The 26,307-nt window shown below is 38.4% G+C and overlaps 1 protein-coding gene across 1 annotated transcript in view; it reads right to left on the reverse strand.

The window, feature by feature from the left end:
* The window catches only part of LOC115436530 (KN motif and ankyrin repeat domain-containing protein 4-like), a 46,138-nt gene that overhangs the window by 16,706 nt on the left and 3,125 nt on the right, over window positions 1–26,307 (reverse strand). Inside the window, exons 2-5 of the mRNA XM_030159395.1 lie at window positions 21,568–21,646; window positions 20,047–21,489; window positions 2,435–2,507; window positions 519–851 (exon numbers count right to left, since the gene is read on the reverse strand). Coding sequence (XP_030015255.1) covers window positions 519–851; window positions 2,435–2,507; window positions 20,047–21,489; window positions 21,568–21,586 — 1,868 coding nt within the window. The 5' untranslated portion in view covers window positions 21,587–21,646. The remainder of the gene's footprint in view (window positions 1–518; window positions 852–2,434; window positions 2,508–20,046; window positions 21,490–21,567; window positions 21,647–26,307) is intronic.

Raw genomic sequence — 26,307 nt, forward strand, 5'->3', positions numbered from 1 at the left:
GCAATGCACAGCATTTTTAAAGTAAAACTGTCAAGCTTTTGTCCCGCTACAGAGGACAAAATGCATTGCTGGGTCTCAGGAAGATATGGGGAAAAAAAATTGTTTCATAATTACAGTCTAATAACAATTAGCAATTGATTTATACTAAAACATGTTACTGCAGATCAGGTTTATCAAGAACAGCAAAGTTACAGTAATTGTATGAATTGCAGTGCTTTAGATGATGCATAAGAGTCCACTATGTTTGCTGATATGGAACTAAAACAACAAAACCCATAATAAACAATAGAAGAGCCATAGAAAAGCTGTCCACTGGAGTGACCACTATGCATGAAAGGGTTAAAGAGTTAATATTTTTTATATGTGGTGTTTAATGGTCATTTCTTTTGTCTTATTTATTTTCAGAGCACTTGACCGGCACCAGATCTTTAGGGACACAGGAGTTTATTTCTCCAAGGAGGACCATAATTTGTTTTTCCAAATAAACACTGATAAGGCTTTGGTTCCACTCGTCTCACCTGCCCGTGGTGGTTGTTTCAGAGCCAGAGTTCGCCTCCATCTGTTCTCCTGGGGGCTGCGGTTTCATCTTGGCCATTTTCTCTGGAGCCTCAGCCTCCACAGACGCTCCGCTTCCATCTGTCCGCCCTGATCCTGTTCCTCCTGATATCATCTGTCTGTCTGGGCTCATTTGCTTCTCTTCCTCCATCCCTCTCCTCTGCGGGTCTTCATCCACCTGGCCAGCAGCCATCTCTCCAGGGACCGAACCGCTCGCCTTCTGCTTCAAATTGCCGTGAACGCTCTGGTTGGTGCAGCTCTTCCCCTCCAGATTTACACTTGGGGTTGTTTTGCTCCTTTTTAAAAAATAGAGAATTAGAAAAAAACAGTAGTGAAGTGAAAGCTACATGATTACTACAAATATTGGCTCCACAGACTCGAAATGTTTGTAACTAGAGAAATGTTCTAATTCAGACATTCTTCAAACAGTGAGAGTTATAATTTACAAATAAAAAATTAAAGCTTACAAAGTTAACAATTAAACAAATGGTTTTAACCCCCAAAGACCTTAAACACAAGTGTCTATTCATCTAAAATGTTTATAAACTTTTCATCCATTAATATGTCTCATTGTGACAAATATACTCATTTACTTTTTTGTTTTTTTTTAAAATTATTATTATTATTTAGACAAAGGAGCAACAATTATCCAGAGAAGAAAGGATGGATCTGTGAATTTTGATCAAAACTGGAGCCAGTATGAAAATGGATTTGGAGATTTTCAAGGTGAGATTTATTCATATATTGTGGGAAAATTGACTCTCAGCTCTTAAAAATGTAACTCTTCTTGTATTAACTATCATTTAACCTTCAAACATCTAAACATCCGCAGGCACCCAAAAGCATCTATAATGAAAAATGTTTAATACCTTCTGCACTAATCCTATCAATACATGTAAATAATTGAGATAAAATTCAGTTTCTCAGCTTTTCACGGTCATCAGATATGACCCATTTGGACATTCAGAGGCTACAAAGTAAATATGGAATCACATCATCTTCTCCAACACTGATTCACCAATGAAACCCACGTAGTTTTATGAATGATGCTTGTTTTTATGTTCAGTTAATGATGTATTTTGCTTAAAAAATAACTTTTTCAGATCTGATATAATGCCTTTTAAATTTACTCTGCGCTTTTAGGAACAATTACATGATCAGTAAATTAAATATGGGAAAATAACTCATTTCCACTAAAAATGCAACATGTAGATTATAATATTATAATAAATGGTGATAAATCACTTATGAAAAGCTGAATATGGAGAAACACTCTCCATAAATAATTCCAGGTCTGTAGGAGTTAAATCCATATAAGCTGTACAGATTTCCTGCAAGAGGAATCAATATATTAAAGTCAAAGATTTTCCACCACAGTATCAGACTTGGCTCATTTTGGAACACATCATTTTTTCTGGATGAGTCTCGTAATGAATTATTCATGTTTTATGGTTAGTGGGTATTTCGAATCCAATGCTGCAAAAGCTTGAAAAGCTTGAAAATCAAAGGACAAAGTCAAAGTCGCCAAATTAAAGATGAAGCCCCGTCTCTTCAAAGAAAACTGTTCTCACTTTGTTGAGGCATCAACACAGCCACCTTTTCCATCTGTTTTTCTTATTGTAGCTCAAATGAGGGGGATTCATACTTATTTGTGGCTTTTAGAAAGAGTAAATATTCACTGGAACATTTTATGACATGACAGTCAACATGTTTTTCCCTTAAGTGACAGCTTTAAGAGTGGCATTCGTATTTTAGCCCTTAATTATGATGCTTTTAGTGGCAGCTACAACAGTAGCTTATAAAACCCAAAGTAAGAATGCATGTCAGCCACCAAAATGATAATAAGCAGTAATCAGGAGTCAGAAAGAGTTGTACTAACCCTTCATCAGCACCAGAGTGTAGGCTTTCTGACATCTGGGAGCATCCATCTTTATTCATGATGGATTTACAGGCTGCAGGAAAGACAACCACAAAGAATAGGATGAAAATTACATATCACAACACAAGCACTATGCCACAAATAAAAAATGGATTTTTATTTTTTTTACAACCATATGTTTATTAACACTTACTGTGACAAAGTATTCCTTAAACTACAAGAATATTATATCTAATACGATTTAATCACTGAAAAAAGTACAAAATACTTTTGTCTGCACCAGATATATCATCTAGAGCTGCAACCAATTAATCGATTAGGTGCTTGAAGCAAATGCAAAATTTCACGATTCGATTAACCCTTTCATGCATACTGGTCACTCCAGTGGACAGTTATTCTACATCTGTTCTCTTGTATATTCATGGGTTTTGTTGTTTTAGTTCCATATCAGCCAACACAGTGGACACTTAAGCACCATCCCATACACTGACATTCAGACCATTACTGTCACTGATGTAACTGATACTGTAACTACATAAACCTGATCTGCACTAACGTGTTTGAGTGTAAACCAATTGTTATTTGTTAGACAAAGTTTTTTTTTTGCATCTTATCTTCATGAAGTGAGTAATAACTAGCATTAGAATATGTTAAACTGCGAGAAAGCATCAGATTTGCAGCATTAAAAATCTTTTTATTTCATTGTTCTCATATCACTTTCTTACAAAAGAGGATTAGGGCCACTAGGAAAAAAAAGGTCCAATATATATTTTTAAATTGTTATTCTGAGAAAAAAGTCAGAATTCTGACTTTAATCTCAGAATTCTGTCTTTTTTTTCCTCAGAATGGTGACTTTAATCTCAGAATTCTGACTTTTTTTCTCATAATAATAATAATAAAAAATACACATTGGACCTTATTTTATTTTATTTAAATTTTTTTTTTCCAGTGGCTTTAATCCTCTTCTGTACTTTTTGATATTGAGTTTTAAACACGTTTCTTTACTTCAAAAATTAAATGCATGGACATTTTTGTAACTCCATGAAAAAAAAAAAAAAAGATTGCATTGTTTTTTTTTCATGTGTGAGGAATAAAAACACTCAAGAAAAAAATCTTTACTAAGGTTCTCATAATTCATGCATGAAAGGGTTAATCGACTTGAATTGATTGAAGGGAAATATTCTATTGCAGTTTTACTGAATTGAAGCTTCTTTGTGCATCACAATAAGCGTCTGTGTGAAATACAACAGTGGAACCAATGTTTAACAGCAGAGAAATGAAGGAAACAAAGCTTTGATTCAGGAGAACTGTGGTTGAATGATTTTTTTTTGGATCACTTTGAATCGATTAATCGGTTGCAACTCTAATATCATCATGGATCTAAATGTTTCATTTAAATGCTGATGAAATCAACCTAAAATTGTGCCTCAAGAGACACTATGTTGCAATAAACCCTACAAATATTACATTAAACTGTTTTAGTGACATATTTAAAGATAATTTCATTAATCTTACTTAAAAACCAAACCACAAACCCTTTCTTTGCTGATACAGATTTTATGCTGCTATAGTCGGTTCCCTTCTATATGCAGGAATTGCTGCTTTTGAGTCACTTCAGCTTAAAATCTATATTTGTATTTAGCATAGACATGGGCTATTTAACATTTTAGCGCAAGCTCCACTTAAGATGATGTAGCCATGGAAGAAATTATTAGACCATCAAAAGTCATCAAAAACAATGGTTATGCAATTAAGTACTGTGGTGGAAAAATTTACTTTTTATATTTTATACTCTTTATATTTTATACTGTTAGTACATCTTCTTTTAATGCTGAGTCATTATTCATTATGTGTGATGTTTACCACTCTGTAACACCCCCAACCCAGGAACGGAGTTCTTGCCTTGAGTTAAAACCCAAACACCTAAATGTCTGAATGTGTAGATAGAGAATGGCGCCTGCACTCCAGATTGGATCCAAGCAAGGTTAGAGTGGAGAGGTCATCATGACCTCTTCACGGAGCAGAGAAGGAGTAGTATGGGGTGGTACGATGTACGTAAGGAATGACATCATAGTTTGAGGGGGTTGGATTTGGTTCTATATAATCTTTAGTTTTCTCTTGTTTAATCAGACTTCACTTACAGAGTTTCTCTGTGACTGACTTCTCAATAAATGCATTTATTTATTTTAACTCTAACTTTCTCTCCTCCTCTTTGTGTGTGGGTTATCAGTTGAACATTTCCATAACAAATTGGCGTTGTCGGCAGGGTTCCATGTGTGCTGTCGGGCGGGGAACGGAGGTTGGTGGACTGATCATCCTACGGGCCAAAAAGCGGCTGTAGCCCCGTGGTAAAACGACACCGCAGACGGGGGACCGGCCCCGAGCCCCGCCCGTCTCACCACTGGAATCGGAACTGAGTTCAACGCCACACACGGTGAGAAAGTTACAGTTTGGGGTGTTGGGGCTTTTACTCTCTGTGTTCCAAACTCACGTCACTGGGCACGTCACTGAAACAATAGTGGCGTGCGATTCGGGTTTATATATATATAAAAAAATAAAAAAATAAAATAAAATAAAAAAATAAAAATGAAAAATAAAAAAATAATAAATAAAAAATAAGAATAAGTATATATATATATATATAGACCTGAGTCGGGTTGCTATTGTATGCAAATACAATAGAGTACAGGCGTTTTTGTGAGATTTTTTCGCCTTCAACCAAAAAGAAAATCGTATAGGGTTGCTATTGTATGCAAATACAATAGAGTACAGGCGTTTTTGGGAGATTTTTTCGCCTTCAACCAAAAAGAAAATCGTATAAGGTTGCTAGTGTATGCAAATGCAATAGAGTACAGGCGTTTTTGGGAGATTTTTTCGCCTGCCTTCAACCAAAAAGAAAAATCGTATAAGGTTGCTACTGTATGTAAATACAGTAGAGTAAAGTTTATAACAAACTTGAAAGCGTTTTAGGTGATTTTTTCGCTGACAACTGAAAAGAAAAATCAGGGTTTTTTTAGTATTTTGTTCGCCAAGGAACAAAAACCACTTAGAAGACGTTCTAAGTGTAAAAATGGGAAACCGGCCGGGGCACAGTGACGGGGGTGTGGACAGAGAGGCCCCTATTCCAAAACCCATGGGTAAAAAGAAAATATGGGGAAATTGTGCTTGAATGTGCTGATTATTGGGTAAACATGGGTATTTTTTCTAAAATGCCAACTTTGGGTGTGCAAAAACTGAATGAGTTAAAGGGAGGCAAAGAGAGAAAAAACAAGGTCAGGGAATTTAAACAATAGGAACCTTGTAACAAATGTTTTGAGATGTGGTGAATGAAGCAAAAACAAACTGAGGCATGTGTAACCATAGATGACACCATCTAGCTGTGTTTTTTTCCCTTTATGCCTAATTTGTTAGAATATTTAAACCACTTCTTTTCATTCATAACTTTATACTTCCCTTGTATTTTTGTGCGACGTCTGTGCTACGTCTGTAAGATCTGGTAAATTATGCTGCTGGTTATAAAAACAGATATAAAACAGATTATACAGATTAAACAGTTATATTTTCGATTGTCAAGGAGCTTGAGCTCCGCCACTTTACCATATACCATATGCCCCCCCCTTGTGTTTCTGTGCAGGCAGCGAAGTTGGTGTCCGGGTCTGGACGCCTGCCCACAAAGACGCCGCGAGAACCCGCCCCCCCTCCCGAAACACTCAGCCGTAATTCCAGAACCGGCCAAACGTCAACGGGCCCCAGCAGGCCCCCCCAGGTCTGCTGACCCCCGGCCTTCTCCACCACCGGAGCCGGACTCCACACAACCCGACTCCACCCCTGCTGCTGATGCTGCAGGCAGGGGGGAGGACTGACTTCTGGCACAGCTGCACAAATGCCCATGGTGGAAGTCAGCGGACCAGACGGTCCTGTTGTGGTGTTCAGGGCATGGACATTCACTGAAACATCTACCTGATCCATCCGAGGGACTTTCTGCAATGAACACAGACCCACTGGGTCCGAACTCAGGCGGCTTCTGGCTGCACAGATGACCCCTAGCCTCTGCCGGACGTTTTTTCCCACCTGAGGCTGTCTGTCTGCATGGACAAACCTGAAACAGGCCTGATGAGACAGTGGAAGATTCTAGACGCAGGGCAGGGGTCACTTTCATCAGACACTCCGGACTGGTCCGCCCGACCCCCCCCCCCCCGGGGAACAGCGTGGGCGGGGACCGGAGAACACTCGAGGCCCACCTACACCCGGAAAGGGGTGGTCCGACATGTGAAGGGGTGGGCCACCTCTGTGGCCAACCAGGACATGGGAAAAGGGACTGCCCACAGAGAAGGCGGGGCGGAGACAGCCACGTGGAGGGAACGGGGCAGGGGATTGGCTCGCGGCCCTGGAGGGCGGGTCTCCAGACACGGATTCCACACCCACTACAGCTTCTGCTGCACTGCCCAAGGGAGGAGGAGGTGACACACACACACACACACACACACACACGCTCAGCTGTGTACTGACTCCTATCAGAAGCTCCCTGTGGTTGATCTTACTATAAGCAGGTTTAAGTTATTGTTTTTAGTAGATAGTGGAGCTACATACTCTGTGATCAGACATGTAGACTTAACACCTACACTAAAGTTGAGTGGAAAAACTATTATTTCTGTGTCGGCTGGTGGTAAACAGGACAGAGAGAGCTTTACTGTTCCGTTGACATGTGTTTCACAAGAATGTACTTTCTAACATTCTTTTTTTACTCGCACCCGTCTGTCCCATTAATTTGTGTGGGCGGGATTTGATGTGCAAATTGGGGGTAAAACTTGAATCGTGTCCAGAGGGGTTAACGATAACTCAACAAAACACAGTCGCAGGCACAGATCTCCACTCACATTGTGTGTACGCACACACAATGGTTAGGTATGCTGCTGGGTGACCAGATTCTGTATACCACTGGAAAGTCTGTTCCCCCCAAATTACAGAAAAATGGGTCGAGCTAAGTGACAGCAGACTTCAGCCTGGCGCTTATGTCTCACCCCCAAATGATTTATAGTGTGCTTCTCATTTCAGTCCTGGAGGCCCTGACCCCACATATGAGGAAAAGTTTTTTCACACAGTCTGATAAGCTCACAACTGGTTACATGTTTTGGGATTCATATTTTTTTGGGCATTGTCTGTGTCACTGACTGATAATCAACATTCTTTTTACAGGCTTGGTGCTGCACCACGCATGTTGCTCTTTCCAAACCATGCCATGCAGATTGGAAAGACGTGGGCCCGTTTGTGGAAAAGGCCTTGCAGGTGTCAGATTTGTGTCCCACCTCTGACCCTGCCATCATGTTCGCTCCCCGAATGGGGGTATACAGACAGAGCATGATATCAGTGTTTCACTGTCAGAAAACTGTACAGTTGTTAAATGATGAAGCGCTGACCTGTATGTCTACATCTCCCACAGGCCTCTCACCCGTCTCCGTGCCACCCAAACTGGCTGATATCCCACCTGGTGTCTGGGCTACTGGTCCACATGATGTGGGTCTCGTCCGGAACTGCCCACTGGTCATCATTACCCCGCGATCTGATTACAGGCCATGTCAAAAACAGTCCGAGTTCTAAGCTTATTTGAATGTGGGAATTATAGTTCCATGTCCTGATTCACCGGTCAGGACCCCAATTTTTCCTGTGGAAAAAAGTGCGAACCCCTCCTGACCCAGACACATGGAGGTTTATTCAAGACCTACAGGCGGTAAACAAAGCCGTGGTTCCACGCATACCCACGGTCCCAAATCCACACACGATTTTATCACAAATTCCGCCGTCTGCATCTCACTTTTCTGTCATTGACCTTTCGAACGCGTTCACATCTGTTCCCGTGCATGCAGATAGCCAATATTGGTTCGCGTTTCAGTTCAGAAACAAAATGTACACATGGACGCGCATGTCTCAGGGGTATTGCGAGGCCCCAACCATTTACAATTCGATTTTGGCCAACTCGCTGTCCCACCTTGACCTCCCACCAGGTGTTGCTCCTTTACAGTATGTTGATGACCTTCTCCTTTGTTGTCCTTCACAGGCTTGTGTCTTTTGTTTCACTTGAGGCAGCTGATGGACGACCTTGTCTGCCCAAACATTTCTTCCCCTGGTTTGCTAAGCTGACACATGGCGTAGATCATGTGTCTAAGGGAGGAATGTTAGATAAATGTTTTCCTGCAAAGCATGCAGACAGCTCTGCAGTGGCTAAGGCTTTGGTAACTGAAATTTTGTTTTGTTTTGTTGGGGGATCCCAAAGAGGATCTCATTAGACGATGGGTCCCACTTTGTGAACACAGCACTAACTGAGTTAGGGGAAATGCTAGGTTTTGACCTCAAAACACACTGTGCATACCATCCACAATCAGGGGGGGGCTATTGAAAGGGAAAATAGCACCCTAAAATCAAAACTGGCTAAATGTTGTGAGGAAACAGGTCTTAACTGGGTCAAGGCCCTACCTCTGGTTCTCATGCAAATGAGAATGAGACGTAGGAGTCGAAGTGGGCTGAGTCCTTTTGAGATTATGTTTGGGAGACCCCATATACAGGTCTCCAGGCCCCCCAACTAACCGGGTTGACATCATTGTTGGAGCATGACATGGTGTCTTAGTGTAGAAAACTCTCCTCTGAACTATTTCGAGTACAGGTACTGGTGAAATCAGCATTACCGGTTCCTGCAGAGGGGCTGCTCCATCCGCTGCAGCCGGGGGATTGGATCCTGGTTCGGGACTTCAGACGAAAGCACTGGAAACAGCGCAGGTGGTGAGGCCCTTTCCAGGTGCTCCTGACGACGCACACAGTGGTCAAGGTTGCTGAACGTGCCATGTGGATCCACGCGATCCACTGTAAGCGGTTTCTGGGAGAACCGCCAACTGCTGCAGCCGAGGACGGGCCGGAGCATCGATCGACAGCGTAGACTGGACACCGGAGCTGGACACAGCTGTATCACGCACCTACACTCACAAGACTCACTGGTTGAAACCTAGCGGTGGTAACGACCCCAGTGACGTCTCATATACACTTATCCTTTGCCTGGTCACTGGCGAGTGACTGAAGACCCCCTGCCCCACACATACACTGATTCGACGACGATGGAGGTGATCAAAGGGTCAGCTGTCATCTGCATCACCCTCCTGTGCCTGTACATGTGGTACATGGACACATTCTATCAGGTATCTGATCCTTCACCACCGCATCACATTCCTGTTTGCGCCCTGGTCTGTCGGAGGACAGCTAGGGTCAGAGGAGCTTCGGGGACGTCACGGACGTGACCTCCACCTCATTGATCACCACGACTAGCGATAACACATGGTGGCGAGTGACACGTGATCTGACACGACGTGTCACTAATCAGTCATGCTATGTGTGTAGTTTGATGCCACACAGCTCACATGAAGATACTCTGTTCGCTCCTTATCCTCTCTCGATCAATCACACACTATTGACAATGATAAAATGGACAGTGGCCGTCTGTCACGGCGTACCCCTGGCTGGGGTTGAGACCCAACGTGACCTTCCTTCAGAAATCCAAGAAATTTCTCTAGAGACACTAATATTACTATGGTACAGAAAAATGTTGGTTTTCGGCTCAGAGATCTGTCTAATCTTTTTTTCACTCCACAGTTTTGCTTCCATTCCCCAGTCACAGAACACACACGGTATAATTTGGGACACACATCTGGGTGTAACATTACTCTCTAGGTAGCATGCGGGTTAGCAAATTGTGAAAAAAGGGCTGATAAATTTACTTTTCTCCAGTTATAGTCCTTTACAATCTCACGGCATTACTAGGTACACCATCCCCACTGACACATTATGATGCTAAGACCTCATCTTTTTATTTTATTTTATTTTTAATGTTACTACCACATATAATGCCACCGTAGCTCTAACTCCTTCTGATTATGGGTATGGCTGTCCTACAGATATGGTGTGGACGTGTGGTCAACACTCTTATTTGTATTTCCCAGCATGATGGGCAGGTACATGTCACCTCTCTTATTTGGTTCCAGCTACCTCCAAATTGACCATCAGCCCAGTTATGTCACCGCCTCACACCCGTGTAAAACGGGATCGGATTTCAGGTGGCCATAAGTTTGAAATCAGTATTATTCCCATGTACGGCCCTGATTGTTTAGCTTGGTACATAGAAGAACTTTCTGTGGAGCTAGAGAATCTCACTGCGTCTGTTGAACAGGGGTTTAATGACCAGTGAGATGAAAGCTCTCCGCACTGTCGCATTACAGAATAGGGCAGCTTTAGATCTCCTATTGGCTGAAAAGGGAGGTGTCTGTCATCTTATTGGCGACCAGTGTTGTACCTATGTACCTGATGTTTCCACAATCAGTTTGATCACCCTAGACGAGTCCTACATGAGGAAAACACTGCATACACTACAACAGGCTGGGATTTTTGGGGCTGGCTGCTGTCTGGGGGATGGAAGGCAATGTTGATGAAAATTATTGCTGTGATTTTTGGTGTGTTTGTATTACTCCTCGGATTATCCTGTTGCATCATTCCAATAATACGTTCAATGATTAGCAGTGTGATTGGTACTTTTAGTATGGTATAGCATGAAGTGATTGATGATGATGATGATAATTATGATTTTGATGACTTAGATGATCTTGATGATGATTTGATGGTGTATGAAGAAAGCAATGTGTAATCCTGTCAAATGAACAAAAATTGTGAAGCTGGAAATTACTGTTCTGACTGATGTCCAAAAGCAGATAGATCATGGGTGGATGTTTATAGTATTTTTTTTCATAGTATTTTGCTATTTGTCCTCCAATGTCAAACCTGATCTAAAAAGAAAAAAGACACAAAGTCTGGAAATTTGGCTACATATAATTTATCTGGAGAATATCTGGAGAAATATGGCTTAATTAGGTTGTCTTTGGGTTGATAATCATTTATAATCATTTATTGATACTCGTACGTAAATTTTATGTTTTTGCATGATTGATTCGGTTGAATAATCAAAAGGGAGGAAATGTGGTGGAAAAATTTACTTTTTATATTTTATACTCTTTATATTTTATACTGTTAGTACATCTTCTTTTAATGCTGAGTCATTATTCATTATGTGTGATGTTTACCACTCTGTAACACCCCCAACCCAGGAACGGAGTTCTTGCCTTGAGTTAAAACCCAAACACCTAAATGTCTGAATGTGTAGATAGAGAATGGCGCCTGCACTCCAGATTGGATCCAAGCAAGGTTAGAGTGGAGAGGTCATCATGACCTCTTCACGGAGCAGAGAAGGAGTAGTATGGGGTGGTACGATGTACGTAAGGAATGACATCATAGTTTGAGGGGGTTGGATTTGGTTCTATATAATCTTTAGTTTTCTCTTGTTTAATCAGACTTCACTTACAGAGTTTCTCTGTGACTGACTTCTCAATAAATGCATTTATTTATTTTAACTCTAACTTTCTCTCCTCCTCTTTGTGTGTGGGTTATCAGTTGAACATTTCCATAACAGTACTAACTCCTGTGTGTATCATGTGACTAAAACAGACACAAAAGAAAACATGGAATGCCTAAAAGCACTGTTTTTGTCAGTACAATGCCATATATATTGATGTAAGACCTGAAGTGATTTTGGTTATTATCAAGAAAACATGGAAAATGGATAGATATCAGCTCTGAAATTAAACTCTTATGAGCTATTTTTGTTGTTATCATTATATTTGTCCAAACAAATGTACCTTTAGTTGTACCAGGCATTAAAATGAACACGAAACTGAAGAAAACAAGGGTGGTCTAATAATTTTTTTCGTGACTGTATCTGCAGTGATGAAAAAGGTTTTTGGGTTTATTTATGTAAAAGCACTAATACTCCAAAACACATAAATGTAATAAATGTGTATATGTATTATCAGTATGTGCAAGTAGTTGTGATGGAATATAATGGTCCTGCTGTGTTTTTGTACTTTATATATGATGTTTTTAGGCTAATTTTGCAACTATACATATTTATGGCTGAGCTTATTTAAACTGTGTTATATATACAGGGTGGGGAAGCAAAATTTACAATATTTTGAGGCAGGGATTGAAAGACAGTGTATGACCAATTAGTTTATTGAAAGTCATGAGAATTTATTTGCCACAAGAAAATTGACATAATAGAAAATGTTTTTATTCTATGTGTCCTCCTTCTTTCTCAATAACTGCCTTCACACGCTTCCTGAAACTTGCGCAAGTGTTCCTCAAATATTCGGGTGACAACTTCTCCCTTTCTTCTTTAATAGTATCTTCCAGACTTTCTCGTAATAGTTTTGCTCATAGTCATTCTCTTCTTTACATTGTAAACAGTCTTTATGGACACTCCAACTATTTTTGAAATCTCCTTTGGTGTGACGAGTGCATTCAGCAAATCACACACTCTTTGACGTTTGCTTTCCTGATTACTCATATGGGCAAAAGTTTCTGAAAAGGTATGGATAATAGTGTTAGGTATGATTATGACATCAATATATGTTTGGTTTCAAAACAATTGACGTAGTGCCTGCTGAGAAAAAACAACTAAATGTTTGTTGTAAATTTTGCTTCCCCACCCTGTAGGTTATATTCTATGTTGTTTGGGAGTTTACTCTATAGAAAACATCACAGTAGCCCAGGAACTAAATGTATCTGCCTGGCACTGACCAACTGATTTCCACTGAGCTGAGATTGTGCAGAGCCAATCACAGGTATTTATCTGATAAAAGGCGAGTCAGATGTGGTTTGATACCAGGACAAACCACCACCTGTGTCTGCTGTCGGTCCAGCGTTGGCTCTGGTCCATCACTGTTTCTGTGACTGGGCCAAATATAGAGGCAATTTGATCTGAGCTTGTTAATAACGCCCCTTCAAATTAAAAAATCAACTATTTCCAGACTAATTTGTAAATGAGAATTAGCCTGGAAACTGTATTTTTTTTTACTAGACCAGGCTAAGATCGTATTGTATAAGATCGTCGTATGTTTGTAGCGTCGCTGTACTGTGAAAACCATGTATCTTTGAAAAGTCAACTTTTATGAGCTCAGAAAAGCAGGCCTGTTTTCAGCCTTGTGGCAATTAATCTTCCGACCAATTCAAGAGAGTTTTTAAGGATTTCATGCAGCATTAGAGCAAGGGCAGTTTTCTCAACTCATACAGAAACACTTCATCATCATCATCAAATTACTCTTTGGAAATACATGGTTCTCACTTGACCTGAATGGTATGGAATATTCTAGGAGTGGATTAAAAGGAATACTAGAAAAGCACTCTGAGAGCGCAGACCTCCGCCAAGGCAGATCAGTGCCCCCCCCCCCCCGATCACCATCAAAATTTAATCATTTGTTCCTTGTGCCAGTATCAATATTTCCTGAAATTTTCATCCAAATCTGTCCACAACTTTTTGAAAGATCCGGATCAGTCTTTGCCATTTGATAGAATACCCCATTGTAAATCCCTGAGTCAAATTGCATGAGATTTGCACAATTCCCCCATATTGTGATTTCCACCATAAATATTAGTCCCATATTTATTTTACCTATATTTTAAGATTCCTTGACCATGAAAACATACCATTAGCAACTGGATTCATAATTATATCCCTATTAGTTCAGTAGTTATTCACGAAAATCACATTTCTCGTAATGGTGGTTTTCTTCTGGATCTAGCTCCTTAAGTATTAAAACTACATGAAATCCGGTGGCATACTCCCGATGCGGAACTGACTGAGCTACACGATGGCGCTTGTCAGAAATTTCTACCTTTAATATTAAAGGCACAGTAGGCCAAAAAGTAAGGGCACCCCCATTTTTTATATAAATTGAGATAAAATCCGCCTTCTGGATCAGATCCGGATCAGCCTTTGAAATGTGATAGAGGACCCCATTGTCAATTCCTGAGTTAAATTTCATGAGTTTTGGTCAATAATTAAGCGAGATATTAGGAAACGAAAATTTTGGCCCCATTTACCACAATGTTAACGAAAATTTCAAAGGCATCCAGAATCCAGGATTTCTTCCGGATCACCCCCAAAAGTTAATCATTTCTTCCTTATCCCATTTCCAACAAACCCTGAAAATTTCATCCAAATCTGTCCATAACTTTTTGAGTTATGTTGCACACTAACAGACAGACAAACAAACAGACAGACAAACAAACAAACCCTGGCAAAAACATAACCTCCTTGGCGGAGGTAAATATTGGGCAGTAGAGGAATAGAGGTTTAGAAAATAAAAGTATTGTAAAAAGTAACAAAATTACATTGGCTCTCTCAATTACACTGGTCTACAAGGAAAATGCTTCCAGAATAAAAGTAATGAAATTTTACCACATAAGAGTCACTGATAAAGAAAAATCAAGTCAAAAATGCTGGTTGGCTGAACTTTCCAAGATACAGCCGTGGGTCAAAATGTGAAATTCAAGAATTAACGAGAGAATGGGTTTGACTCAAAAGAAATATTTGTCTCAGAGCTACAAGATCTACTTCAAAACACTGTCTGCACATTAGAATACATTCACTTTACAGGTTCTATTTAGTGGAAGATTTATAAAACTATTATATAAATGTACATAAACCAATATATATTTGTAATAACACTTAACCATATACCTTGAAAACATCAGCATACTGGCACTTTTGTCATTTATTTTCCAATTAATCTTATTAAAATACGTAACATTTAGCACATTTAATCTCTGAAGCAAATCATTTCTAAAAAACTGTAGACCAGTGTTATTGTATACTGACAGTCAATAGAAACTTTGAGGTAGAAATGTATGGAATTATATTTGTGCCAGTTTCTTGAGCGAGCAATGATAGATTCTGAGCACACAATTAGAGATTTTGAGCACATAAAAATATATTTTGCAAGCACATCAATTATATTTCAAAAAGAAATTGTACTTGAGCAAACAAAAATCAATATTGTGCTCCATAAATGCGTTTGCATGTTAGTTTTACTCATAACGTTCTCTTACAAATTCTTTCCATGGCGCACAAACAGACCGCTGCGCTCGCTCACTTTCCCCTTCCCTCTCTCGCTCAACCTCCCTCTCCCTGCGCGCTCAGGTTGTCGTGTCCGCACGCTCAACTTGACACACACGTTACAATTGTGCCACAAAACCAACCAATCGGAGAGCTTGCGGAAGTACACTCTGATTGGCTGTTCGCTCTCCAATTAGCTCGCTAGTTACATTTACCCGAGACAATAATCATAATAATAATAAATACTGACCGAAGTTTGTGTAGAATCAATTCCTCCTCTTCCGATCATTGTCTGTCTCATCGAGCTCTTTTTTTTCGGGTAAATGTAACTAGCGAGCTAATTGGAGAGCGAACAGCCAATTAGAGTGTACTTCCGCAAGCTCTCCGATTGGTTGGTTTTGCGGCACAATTGTAACGTGTGTGTCAAGTTGAGCGTGCGGACACGACAACCTGAGCGCACAGGGAGAGGGAGGTTGAGTGAGAGAGGGAAGGGGAAAGTGAGCGAGCGCAGCGGTCTGTTTGTGCGCCATGGAAAGAATTTGTAAGAGAACGTTATGAGTAAAACTAACATGCAAACGCATTTATAGAGCACAATATCAATTTTTGTTTGCTCAAGCGTAATTTCTTTTTGAAATATAATTAATGTGCTCGCAAAATATATTTTTATGTGCTCAAAATCTCTAATTGTGTGCTCAGAATCTATCATTGCTCGCTCAAGAAATTGGCACAAATAGAATTCTATAGAATTGTCTGCATATTTCTACTTGTAGGGGGGTTGTAATTGTTCATTGTGGATTTATTGATGATTTAGTGCTGGGGTAGTTGAGATAATGATGAGCTGTCATGTTGTCACGGTTCATTGCACATGGGTCGGTCTCTTTGCAAAAATGGACCAAATACACATTGAGGAATACTCGGTGGGTATCTGCACAATTTGAGGATTGGTTTTGAAGGCCTATGTAAAGGCCACCATTGTTAGTCCAGTGAACGGCATCATGCCACGTCTACCACGTGAACGTCGTCTCTGGGCACTGGGTATGGTGGAGGCCGCTTTGAGCTCCAGTGATATAGCAAGGTGTATGGGCTGTTCCCAACCCACAATCAGAAACCTGGTTGAACGCCACAACACCACAGGCTCTGCTGACCATATACCACCTGCATCGAAACAAACGGAGGCCATATCCGGTATTGACTGTCGTGACTTTGTGTTTGGCAAGTGTGTTGAGCCGCATTATGTAATAAATTCCCATTATGTAATAAAAGTTCAAAACGTAAAAAGAATGTCTCGTCATCTTGTGATAAAGACGCATCATGTAATAAGCTTACGCATTTTGTAATAAACTACGTCAGCGCATTATATAGTAAATTTTTTCCACATTATGTAGTAAGTTATTACAGTTTGAGAAATTTATTACAAAATGCACTTGACACATTTTTATTTAAAAAAAGAAATGCAATAACATGGTTCATTATGTAATAACAATCCAAATTAATATAATTTCAGAGCAATTTAGAAGAAATTAGTCACAGGAGCTACAGGTAATGGAATCAGAACTTTAACCACACAGTTTAAAGATTAATTTAGCACATTATTATTGTATTGCCGTGTCAGTTGTGTCTGATACAGTATCTTTTGATCTTGGAAATGGACCATGTTATTACATTTTCCTGAAAATAAAAATGTGTCAAGTGCATTTTGTAATAAATTTCTCAAATTGTAATAACTTACTACATAATGTGAAAAAATTTACTACATAATACATTGAGGTAGTTTATTACAAAATGTCAGTTTATTACATAACACGGCTTTATTACAAGATGACGTGACATTCTTATTACATTTTGAACTTTTATTTACATAATGGGAATTTATTACATAATGCAGCTCAACAAGGTGCCATTTTCTTTTGTTAAGTTTCTTGTTCTGAAGTTATTCTTGAAACTTTAGATTTTTGTTTCTGTATGCCAATATCCTAAACAAATGATTCATATGAAGAAATTCCAGTTTAGGGTTTTTTGAGCCGCATTATGTAATAAATTCCCATTATGTAATAAAAGTTCAAAATGTAATAAGAATGTCACGTCATCTTGTAATAAAGCCGCATTATGTAATAAGCTGACGCATTTTGTAATAAACTACATCAACACATTATATAGTAATTTTTTTCACATTATGTAGTAAGTTATTACAATTTGAGAAATGTATTACAAAATGCACTTGACACATTTTTATTTAAAAAAAAAAAAAATTAATAACATGACTCATTATGTAATAACAATCCAAATTAATATCATTTCATAGGAATTTAGAAGAAATTAGTCACAGGAGCTACAGGTAATGGAATCAGAACTTTAATTTTAACTTTAATTTTTTTCACATTATTTAGTAAGTTATAACAGTTTGAGAAATGTATTACAAAATGCACTTGACACATTTTTATTTTTTAAAAAACATGTAATAACATGGCTCATTATGTAATAACAATCCAAATTAATATAATTTCATAGGAATTTAGAAGAAATTAGTCACAGGAGCTACAGGTAATGGAATCAGAACTTTAACCACACAGTTTAAAGATTAATTTAGCACATTATTATTGTAAAGCCGTGTCAGTTGTGTCTGATACAGTATCTTTTGATCTTGGAAATGAACCATGTTATTACATTTTCCTGAAAATAAAAATGTGTCAAGTGCATTTTGTAATAAATTTCTCAAATTGTAATAACTTACTACATAATGCGAAAAAATTTACGACATAATACATTGAGGTAGTTTATTACAAAATGTCAGTTTATTACATAACACGGCTTTATTACAAGATGACGTGACATTCTTATTACATTTTGAACTTTTATTACATAATGGGAATTTATTACATAATGCGGCTCAACAAGGTGCCATTTTCTTTTGTTAAGTTTCTTGTTCTGAAGTTATTCTTGAAACTTTAGATTTTTGTTTCTGTATGCCAATATCCTAAACAAATGATTCATATGAAGAAATTCCAGTTTAGGGTTTGTTGAGCCGCATTATGTAATAAATTCCCATTATGTAATAAAAGTTCAAAATGTAATAAGAATGTCACGTCATCTTGTACTAAAACCGCATTATGTAATGAACTGACACATTTTGTAATAAACTACCTCAATGCATTATGTTGTAAATTTTTTCGCATTATGTAGTAAGTTATTACAATTTGAGAAATGTATTACAAAATGTACTTGACACATTTGTATTTTGATCTTTAAACTGTGTGGTTAAAGTTCTGATTCCATTACCTGTAGCTCCTGTTACTAATTTCTTCTAAATTGCTCGGAAATTATATTAATTTGGATTGTTATTACATAATGAACCATGTTATTGCATTTTAAAAAAAAATAAAAATGTGTCAAAATGCGTTGATGTAGTTTATTACAAAATGCGTCAGTTTATTACATAATGTGTCAAGTACATTTTGTAATACATTTCTCAAATTGTAATAACTTACTACATAATGTGAAAAAATTTACTACATAATGCACTGAGGTAGTTTATTACAAAATGTGTCAGTTCATTACATAGTGCGTCTTTATTACAAGATGACGTGACATTCTTATTACATTTTGAACTTTTATTACATAATGGGAATTTATTACATAATGCGGCTCAACAAACCCTAAACTGGAATTTTTTCATATGAATTCTTTGTTTAGGATATTGGCATACAGAAACAAAAATCTAAAGTTTCAAGAATAATTTCAGAACAAAAAACTTAACAAAAGAAAATGGCACCTTGTTGAGCCGCATTATCTAATAAATTCCCATTATGTAATAAAAGTTCAAAATGTAATAAGAATGTCACGTCATCTTGTAATAAAGCCGTGTTATGTAATAAACTGACACATTTTGTAATAAACTAAAGATAAATAAACTAAAAATAAAGTATTATGTAGTAAATTTTTTCGCATTATATTGTAAGTTATTACAATTTGAGAAATTTATTACAAAATGCACTTGACACATTTTTATTTTCAGGAAAATGTAATAACATGGTTCATTTCCAAGATCAAAAGATACTGTATCAGACACAACTGACACGGCAATACAATAATAATGTGCTAAATTAATCTTTAATCTGTGTGGTTAAAGTTCTGATTCCATTACCTGTAGCTCCTGTGACTAATTACTTCTAAATTGCTCTGAAATTATATTAATTTGGATTGTTATTACATAATGAACCATGTTATTGCATTTCTTTTTTTAAATAAAAATGTGTCAAGTGCATTTTGTAATAAATTTCTCAAACTGTAATAACTTACTACATAATGTGAAAAAATTTACTATATAATGCGTTGACGTAGTTTATTACAAAATGCGTAAGCTTATTACATGATGCATCTTTATTACAAGATGACGTGACATTCTTAATACATTTTGAACTTTTATTACATAATGGGAATTTATTACATAATGCGGCTCCACAGGGTTTCAAAATAAAAATTATGTCGAAAAATATGGTCTCAAAGTTTTCATGTGAGTGTAAATATGGAATAGATGCGAACAGATGACAGCCACTTTTCATAAGCAGTATTTTTCGGATTTGTGTGCATGAATTTGGTTACTACAATGAATCGAGTCTGTCGAATACAATACCTTCCTGTTGAGAGGCCTCTTCATCATTGTGTTTATGCTGGGTGTAGTAGGAGGACAGAATATCAACAAGTCCCATCATCTCCAGCTGAAGAGCGTTGACTTTGGGGTCTAAGTGTTGCAGAGGTTTACCTTCTCCTGATTCATTCTCTGCACACAAACACTCCCACTGCTGATCCAGGAGCCTCTTGACCTTGTTTATGTGGTGGACCACTACCTCTGTGTCCGCCCCCTCAGATAACGGATGCACAGTATTGACAACGGGGTCCGGTCGTTGACTTTTTTGACGACTTGTGGTTGTTTTATTATTAAACGGACCTAGACTTCTCACAACAGTCTCGTCTCCGTCCTGTTCTACCACCACCCTCTCTGCAAGGACCCATTCCCCAGGATTTCTCATAAGATTCTCAATCTTTTCATCCTTCCTTCTGCTTTCCTCCTGCTGATCCTTTAGCAGATCTGAGACCCTCTGGAGTTCCAGGCCAGTCTCGTGGAGTTTCTGCTCCAGCACAGCTACTTTGGCCTGGAGGGAGGTCACTGTAAGTAGCTCATCCAGATCTGTACTAGTCCTCCACTCATGTGTGGGATTAGAGTCATCTTGAGAGATTTTGTGATTTAGAGGGAACATGATATGACTTTCGTGCCGGGGGCGTTTGATGTCAGCAGTGTTGTAGTGCGAAGAGGTGCGAGGGTCTGTGATTCCGTTCATGGATGAGGGCTGGATATGTGGATTCATGCCCAGACGGAGCCGTTCTCTTTCCTCCTGGAGAATACAGATCTGAGCCCTTAAGTCTGGAATAACCCTCACCTCCATCTCCAGCTCCCCCACGCGTTCCAGCGCCTCTGTGAGACGTCTCCACAGCGCCGAGCAGTCCTGGGACCGGGGGATCTCTGAGCAGTAAAAGACATCTTCACAGGAGGTATTCCTTCCTCCGAGGTGATCCCTTGAACTTCGGAGGCTGCCGGCGTCTTCAGTGGACTCTGATCCCTGTCTCAGCAAAACTGTGAGTGGCAGACTGGAGGCTCGGAGGAGGTGAGGTCTAATGTGTTCCCCAAGAGGTTGTTCATCAAACTCTTTTATCCTGGCTTCCATTTCTGCCAGAGATTTGAGCCCTGTGGGGGAAAGAGGCGACCTGTGGTCATGTGACCAGGAGGTGTAGCCATAATGATGGGCATCTGACACGCGTGACCCCAGAGCCCCGGTGGACCCCCAGGGACTTGGGCGGTAGCCACTTCCAGAGGGGTTAAGGTGTCTGGGGAGTGTACTGGCCCGGGTGCCCTTGCTTCTGCGCTGAATTGGCACTCTTTTGATAGTGTTGCCTTTCTCAATGTCATCTACATACTTAAGAAAGTCCAGGTCAAGCCGGAAGCCGTATGGAGTTTCCACAGAGTATGGGGGCTTCCCTTTAATTCCATTTTCTGTTGTTTTCTGAACTGAGATATTTCCTGTGAACATTAAAACACAATTTCACCATCTAGCACAGTTAAATTTGTAATTTAGTCTGTTTCTGTTAAAGTATTTACCATTTTGTCCTTCCATCATTGTGAGATCATCAGTTATGGAAACAATTTGTTGTCACATTATTTGGTTAGACTTTGGAATCTGTAAAAAAAAAAACAAAAATAACAAAGCAAGCACACATAAACATCTAAATTTACAACTGAATCCAACAGCAAGTAAAAACACGATAGGGCATATTTACCAGAAACACAAGTGTTATTTTGTGGTTAGCTCATAAATTAATGACCGTATTCATGATTTCTTGAGAAACACCACATCAGATTTGGCACTACCAGTCGTCACAGAGGTTTAGCTGTGGTATGTTTAGTGGGTGACACAGTCTTAATTTTACAACCAGATGGAAGATCTCTTTGACAAAGCAATCCTTTTTTGTGCTCCATTCACAATCTCTCTCTTTCTCCCACATGGTGCAAAGTACAATACACAAACATTGACTGCTTTCTCTCTTCTTTTCCCAAAGACGTCTGTTTTTCTCACACTCTTGCTACTTCATTTCTTCCATGCATCAGGCAGCTATTATTCAGCAGTGGCAGGCCTGATGTGCACTTGATTACAGCCCTGCAATGCAGGATGAGAGCTGAAAATAACTTTGGACTATTTAGCCCAGCCACCATGGCCAGCGGAACAAAATATACTCCTACAGACATAAATACAGACAACCATTGTTCTGACTCACTACCTTCCTCCCTTGCAGCGTTTTTCTTTCACTGTGTTGTTGAACCCTTCTACTTTTAATCATTTATTCTTTTTAGTCTTTTTGCTCTTAAGCTTTTCATATTTTAAGAGGTTAGTGCGTGCTTATAGTGACATCTAAGGGTAGGGATGCACACTGTGGTAAATCTACACCCTTATGGCAGCCACAAAAAAAACATAAAAAAGCCAATGTTCGGTTTGTCTGTTCTGGGCTTTTTGGGTAAGGAGATAATACCTCTGGTCCACTAACAGTGTAGATGAAGGTAATGTACCTTAACACTGAATTCCACCTACCATAAAATGTAAAAAAAAAAAAAAAAAGAAGTCCTCTACTGTGAGAAGTGAGAGCTACTGGCAAACATGGCAGACAATCTGTCAAAATCTTAGCCAAAACAAAGTACCAACGAATTTTGTTGAACCATTCAAGGGATGCATTGAGTTATAATTGTCACATACAATCATGCAGTACACAGATCCAGCATGCACTGATATGAATTAGTCAAAATAAATTTTAAAAAGTAAAGTAAGTAAAGCTTTATTTATATAGCACTTTTTAAAACATGTTACAAAGTGCTTCACATAAAGGAGAGATAGATAAGAACAAATAAATCAAATCAAATTTTATTTATATAGCGCCAAAAGTTATCTCATGACACTTTACATATAGAGTTGGTCAGAACCAGACTAAGCCAATTTACAGAAACCCAACAGAATCCTGGCATGCAATGACACATTGTTAGAAATACTAGTGCAATGAGATACTGATACTCAAGTTGATGTGCCAGACACAAGATGCTGACATTACTGATGCAAGATTAAGTAAGGGAATATGAACTAACCAATACATAGGGATTGACCTCAATGTACTGGACTTAAAAAAAAATCTATATATTATTAAAGTCCTGGTGAGAAATATCAGTGTTTTTCTTAAAAAATGCATCCAGCCTAAATCCCTCTAAATTTGACCTACATGATGCAATGTGGACATGAAAGTTAAAGAGGCACTAAGATAAGACCATGTTCTATTTTGCATCATTCCATCTATTTTTTTTCTCTGAAATAGACAGCAAAATGCAATGAATGAATAAATAAATAAATACATGATTCCTATTTTTTTTTATTCTTCAGTCATGCTGAGAAAATGATGTAGTAGATCAGGGGTGTCAAATTCCTTTTAGTTCAGGGGCCACATTCAGCTAAATTTGATCTGAAGTGGGCCGGACCAGTAAAATAACATAACATATATAACAATATAACGTAATAATATATAAATAGTGTCAACTCCAATCTTTTCTCTATGTTTCAGAGCGAAAAAACTAAATTTACAATATGAAAAAGTTTACATCTACAAACTATCATTTCAAACAATGTGAATAACATGAGCAAACTGAAAAAAAAATAAGTGTAATTTTAACAATATTCTGCCACAGTTTATCATTTACACATGTACATTATAACTTACAAATACACAAAACATTTAGTAACAGACAGAATCATGTTAAAATTGTACTTACTTCTCTTAAAGTCTGTTGTATTCTATTGTATTCTATTCTATTCTATTTTAGTGTTTCCCATTACTGAGCCACAAAACATTGTCTTTCCTGAAGTCTAAATTCATGGAAACCAGTCCTCGACAAAGTCTTGGGTTTCACACTATGGTGCATTTACACCTCAGAAATATCTAGATCAGGGGTGTCAAACTCCTTTTAGTTCAGGGGTCACATTCAGCTAAATTTGATCTGAAGTGGGCCAGACTAGTAAAATAACATAACATATATAACAATATAATAATATATAAATAATGTCAACTCCAAACTTTTCTCTATGTTTCAGAGCGAAAAAACTGAATTTACAATATGAAAAAGTTTACATCTACAATCTATCCTTTCAAACAATGTGAATAACATGAGCAAACTGAAAAAAAATAAGTGTAATTTTAACAATATTCTGCCACAGTTTATCATTTCCACATGTACATTATAATTTACAAATATGCAAAACATTTCATAACAGACAGAATCTTGTTAAAATTGTACTTACTTCTCTTAAGACATTTCAGGTTGTTCATATTTGTTCAGTTTATTCACATTTTTTGCAAAATTATACTTTGTTTTAGTGTAAATACATGAAAATATTCACATTTTGAAAGAGAAAAATTTGGAGTTGTCATTATTTCTATGTTATTATGATAGTATTTGACTGAATCCTGCCCACTTGAGATTGAATTGGTCTGAATGTGGAACCCGAACTAAAAGGATTGTTAATATCTTAGTGTAATTTTTGCATTTCACAAATTCATCCCAAGGGCCGGACTAGAACCTTCTGCGGGCCAGATTTGGCCCCTGGGCCGCGTGTTTGACACCTGTGTAGTAGATGATCATCAGTGTAATCAGCAGATCAGAATGGTCGTACCATGACTCGATCATTATCATAGTCAGTGCATCATGATACTCCTGGGCTGAGTAACTCTGTGCACATGCTCTCGTCCTTCCAGCCTCACCTCTTCCCTCCTCCCCCGCCTCCCTCCCCCCTCCCTCCTCCTGACCACCAGCCTCTGTGGCAGCTCGCTGTCCTCTTGAGGCACCGCAGCCACCGAGCCACAGCCCCAAACAATGTCAGCTATGCAGTAAACAGACAAACACCACCAAAAAGCTCTGCTGGGAATTTTGACCTCCATCATTCACACACTCTCTGATGGCCAGCAATAAACTGCAGCAAATGTGTAAATTATAGATAGACAAGCACACACTTTCATATGGGAAGAGAAACTACATGCACTCTTGAACTTATCTGAAATACAATACATGTTGTGAATGTAGATCCATGCAGGACCTGCATGCAGGTTGTGTCTGGTATGTTGGGTTTTGTACTTGGCTGAATGAAGACAGGTGGTGTGTGCTTTATCACAATGCAGAACATTACAATTTATAGATTTTTTTCTGATAAATGAATTTGTCACTGTAAAATTGTTCTGACAGTATTCTCTGTAACAGAAATCTGATGCATATGTTGCGCATCGAATCCGATACAGTATATACAGTATGTTGTTTTTCCAGTGTGGTTTTATAATGTTGAGAAGAATCTTTCAGCACATGAGCTGACAAGTCTAAGTTTAGCCTATACATGTGGGTGTAAAGCTGGAGTACATGTCAGAGAGGACAGAAGAAACCCAGACATGCATTTTACAAGCCAATAAATGTTAATCTTGTTCTGTGTCCTGCAAGTAGAAATACAAAACAAAACAACACAAGAGAAAACTATATCATCTTCAGATAAAAACTCAGTAGAATTTGTGTTCTGTAAGATAAAAATCTGCATAACATTATCTCTGTCGATCGCTGTGCAGCAAAGCACCTGTTACTGCAGACATCTCAATCAGTCTCACTGCTGTGGACCTATCATCAAGTTCATGGTGAAAGCAACACTGTCAGGAAATCTTTCTACATTTGCGAGTTAAAAACCCCCCAAAAAAAACAGATTGATCTAAGCATTAAATGCATACTATACACAGTAAATTTGCCAGAGTAAAAAATGCAGTGTCAAAGTATTTTAATTCTTTCGGAGTTATTCCAACAATGGACAGAGTAAAATTTAACATGATAACTTCCAGTGTTGGTGAAAATAATTGGAGTTAACAGAGGTTTTACACTGTCAGTGTCATATATTCAGTGTTAAAGTAAATTGACTCTCTCAAAGTTAATTCAACACCAATAGGAGCAAGATACCTTTCAGTGTTAAAAAATAATGACTCTGAAAAGCCCCGCCTACCTACCTCCGTGCTCAAACTGAGTGAGAAGTTGGACTCTGGCATCGCTATCTTCCTCGCATCGAAAAATTGCGTTTGTAAGTTTGTGTAAATAAACTATTGCTTTTGTTATTTCATCCAAGCAGATTCTGTGCGCAAGAATATAGTTACGTCGTCGTCAATGTTGGGTACGTGTTTTCAAATACCAAATTTCAAATGGAAAACATGATATCAGGTCGGCGGCTTTCATTTTACATGTCATTTTATGTTTACTTTTAATTGCAATATTTCATTTTTACTTAGA

Source organism: Sphaeramia orbicularis, chromosome 17 (assembly GCF_902148855.1).
Source record: "Sphaeramia orbicularis chromosome 17, fSphaOr1.1, whole genome shotgun sequence".
In the NCBI taxonomy this organism is placed as follows: domain Eukaryota; kingdom Metazoa; phylum Chordata; class Actinopteri; order Kurtiformes; family Apogonidae; genus Sphaeramia; species Sphaeramia orbicularis.